Genomic DNA, 4,054 nt, shown 5'->3' with positions numbered 1-4,054 from the left:
TTAGACTACAGTATCGCCAAATTAATTTTTATAGCGAATTATACTGTATTTTTGAAAATATAAGGAAAAAAGGAATTGACACAAAATATAATGAAAAATTATAGAAACCAATTTATTAAATATTAATATAAATTTTAAAGTACTCGAGAATTTAAATTTTTCTTTTTACATAAAAAACAGTTGTTTCTACGCATCAAAATTATGTCTCGTCTGACAACACACCTTGTACGACTGCAATAAATTTCACAATCGTGCGCATGCTCATAAATTAAAAAAAAGAGCTACTTTCGTACAGGATAGGAAAATTGAACTTTCTGCGGCGGTGCGACAAAAAGTACTTCAGCTCGGGTGGCAATTCACACATGGATTGTAATATCCCATTTCCGTCCCTTGGTACGTAACATACTATATTAGTGTTGTTGTCCCCAATTTGACTTTGTTAATTATGCTTTTTGATTGCTTGTTCATACATTAATTGTACATAGTAAGTATTCGTATTCTTTGTTTAAGTACTTACATTCTTCTCTACTCTTCAAAGCAAAAGTAATGGAGAAATTAAATCACTTTTCTATAACTCCTATAAAGTAACTATTTTATCGATGTTAAAATTATATTAAAAATAGTATGTCATTTTGTACGAGTCGAGCAGCTAATCATAATATAAGATTTTACTGATTTTATCTTTTGAACTCGGCAGAAAGATAACAAGAATACTTTAAAAATACTTGTTGTAAGTTGTCGATTTTTTTTGATATGTAATGTAGGTATATGAAACTACAGGTGTAATTTTATGTAGCAGAAGAATGTAAGTGGAAGTTAGGGGCGAAGCACCCACCGCAATTAATGCTGCAGTTGGTGCTTGAAGAGAAAGGGGAAAAAGAACAGCACGACGTATTGCAATGCAACTTATATTGCTAAGTTATTATTTACCTGTGCTAGATGTTATAGATCAATGACATTAGTGAGCACCCTAAGACTCGCGCTTTATTTTTATTATTTTCAGGTCATTGGGTTTATGAGGTGGAAAAGTTCCTTTCTAACAAGTACCTCCGTCCGCTTCAGTATAACGGTAACCCTAGTGAGCGCGAAAAGCTTCGCCTAAAATTCAAACTTTATAATCTTATCGTTGCGTCATACGACATTGTTCGCAAAGATATCGCGTTCTTTTCGTCGATGAAGTGGAACTACGTCATCTTGGACGAAGGTCACATCATTAAAAACGGCAAGACGCGAACCAGTATCGCCATAAAAAATCTAGTCTCTAATCACAGGCTCATTTTGAGCGGAACTCCTATCCAGAATAATGTGCTCGAGTTGTGGAGCTTATTCGATTTTCTAATGCCCGGTTTTCTTGGGACTGAGAAACAATTTAACGCGAAGTATTCGAAACCAATTTTGGCCAGCAGAGATCCAAAATGCTTACCGAAAGAACAGGAAGCCGGTGTGCTTGCCATGGAAGCTCTTCACAGACAAGTGTTGCCTTTCTTATTGCGAAGGATGAAGGAAGATGTCCTTGACGATTTGCCGCCAAAGATTACCCAAGATTACTATTGCGAACTAAGTCCTTTACAGGAACAACTTTATGAAGACTTTTCGAAATCGAGAGCCCATCAAACGTTACAGGTGAAGTTTTTGGCGTGAGTTGATTGTAAACGTTGGATTATTCTGCAGTGACCCATGAATTCTTTTTTTCCATGGAAAAAACATTACATGGGTCACGATGGAACAGACCAAGAAGTTTACAACCAATTATAAGTTATTATTTCCAAAACCATTTTGTTCACAGCAAACTCGAGTTAAATAGATTTAAATGTTGTGATCAATTTTTTATCGGAAAATACCAAACAATGATCGTGATTTCCAATTTGCTCTTTTCAGCACGCCATTGGCAGTTTCAAAATAGCTGCTAGTTACCATATGCATGAACGCATGTTGACTAATAAATCTGCTATTTCCCCTAAAGTATTGACCAAGAACATGTTCTATTTAACTTGATTTGCATGCCTTAACTGCAATTATTTTTAATATGTATTGTTAAACGTAGAGTTTCATAAAGAAAAAGGGTTTTTTGCCATCATGTTCCTCCCCAGTTTTTAAATATTTATTTAATTTATTTACATTTTTCTATTGAAAAAATAAAGTAAAAAATAAAAAAATATTACGATTAACTGATAAGAATAATTTACTTTAAATATTCAGTAACTAACATTCAAAGTAAATTCCATGCTACATTAAAAGAAAGTTTATGTTATATTAAATAATTATTGAAAATAAAACTTCGTACATTTAGGTACAGTGGCGTGATTTCTCTAATTTTGCAGGAATCGTTATCGTCAGGTGCCCCAGTCAGTTCTATTCAGGGTAATACGCACATCTTTCAGGCACTTCGCTATCTTCAGAATGTTTGTAATCATCCTAAGCTAGTCCTTAATCCATCACATCCACAGTATCAGCAGATTACTGCTCAGTTGTACAAGCAAGGGTCTGAATTGAATGCCATATGTCATTCCGCAAAACTTCCTGCATTAAAGTAAGAAAAAATATTTTCTTTTGTATCCGTTGAAATATGAAATTAATAATTGTTTTATTTCCAGACAACTTCTTCAAGATTGCGGAATTGGATTGGCTGAAGCTCAATCTCCAGAACTGGTGATTAATCAGCACAGGGCACTGATATTTTGCCAACTAAAAGCTATGCTCGACATAATAGAAAACGATTTGTTCAAGACAAATATGAGTGATGTTACCTACTTACGGTTAGATGGAACCGTCCCTCCAGTACATCGGCATGCTGTCGTTACAAGGTAAATAGCCAATCAGATGTCATTGAATAATTATAGAGTAATGTTTTTCTCAAGTTGATAATTATCGATGTTTACTAAATTTTGTTATCTCTAATTCTAAAATACTTCCCTGTATTTTATTTAATTGATGATTGTGTTCAAATTCATTTAGTAAAAACTATTTTCTTCTTCAGATTTAATAATGACCCTTCGATAGATGTTCTACTCCTAACCACTCAAGTCGGTGGAATGGGACTTAATCTTACTGGCGCAGATACGGTTATATTTGTAGAACACGATTGGAATCCTATGAAAGATCTGCAAGCTATGGATCGAGCCCATAGAATTGGTCAAAGAAAAGTAGTAAACGTTTACAGACTAATAACAAGGAATACTTTAGAAGAAAAAATAATGGGGTAAGTATCTTAGTTCTTATTTTGAATTCTCAAATAATAATTAATTTTTAACAATTGGCAAACAAACAAAGTGGTGTATGTATTAATATAAAGATAAAGCAACTTTATAAAATTTATCAAAGAAAATGCAGAATTACAAAAAGAATGGGAGTAAAATAGCTATAATATAAACACTGAGTTTTTTTTTGTTTTTTTAGTCTACAGAAATTCAAAGTTCAAACCGCAAATACGGTCATTAGTACCGAAAATAGTAGCATGGAGTCTATGGGAACTGAGCAGTTATTGGACCTATTTTCTCATAAGTCTACAAGCAGTCAATCGCAGTCGAATAATAAGGATTCGGTGAGCGGAGTTAGATCGATATTGGAGTCCCTTCCCGATCTCTGGGATCAAAAGCAATATGAAGACGAGTATGATCTGTCACAGTTCATATCTAAACTACAGAACTAGATGACTTATTGCATGTAAGTATTAACAGTACTGAACCCATTGTGTTTTAGTTTTCTTTTTTTTTTTACTTTTTTTGTATTTATAATAAACGTTTATGAAAGATTAATTCTGATATTTTTTTTGCTTATCGCGTAACATTAATGAGAATCATGCTTTCGACATTAAAAAAATATACTTGACTATAATTTGGAAAAAAGATTAATCTTCTATAGCGTCAAGAGAAGTGAATAGTTCTTTTTAATTTTTCTGCTGGATTTATTATTTATAATCATTACTAATAACTAATATGAAAATAAACTCCGCTTACTATAGTACAATCTTCAGTCACAAATGGCACGCAATCAATTGGCCTCAATTAAATTATTATATCTTCAGTAGTTTTTGAATAAATTGACATTTAATTTT

At 32.8% G+C, this 4,054-nt stretch overlaps 1 protein-coding gene across 1 annotated transcript in view; it reads left to right on the top strand.

The window, feature by feature from the left end:
- Window positions 1-3,755, top strand: part of LOC108744111 (TATA-binding protein-associated factor 172) — a 22,162-nt gene extending 18,407 nt beyond the window's left edge. The window contains exons 11-15 of the mRNA XM_018479719.2: window positions 1,004-1,623; window positions 2,322-2,530; window positions 2,595-2,804; window positions 2,978-3,199; window positions 3,397-3,755. Of these exons, the coding sequence (XP_018335221.1) occupies window positions 1,004-1,623; window positions 2,322-2,530; window positions 2,595-2,804; window positions 2,978-3,199; window positions 3,397-3,649 (1,514 nt within the window). The 3' untranslated portion in view covers window positions 3,650-3,755. The remainder of the gene's footprint in view (window positions 1-1,003; window positions 1,624-2,321; window positions 2,531-2,594; window positions 2,805-2,977; window positions 3,200-3,396) is intronic.
- Window positions 3,756-4,054: the final 299 nt, after the last annotated feature.

Source organism: Agrilus planipennis, unplaced genomic scaffold (assembly GCF_000699045.2).
Source record: "Agrilus planipennis isolate EAB-ADULT unplaced genomic scaffold, Apla_2.0 scaffold18, whole genome shotgun sequence".
In the NCBI taxonomy this organism is placed as follows: Eukaryota; Metazoa; Arthropoda; class Insecta; order Coleoptera; family Buprestidae; genus Agrilus; species Agrilus planipennis.
Note: the sequence above shows the minus strand (reverse complement) of the source record. Positions and strands in the feature narration are given on the sequence as shown.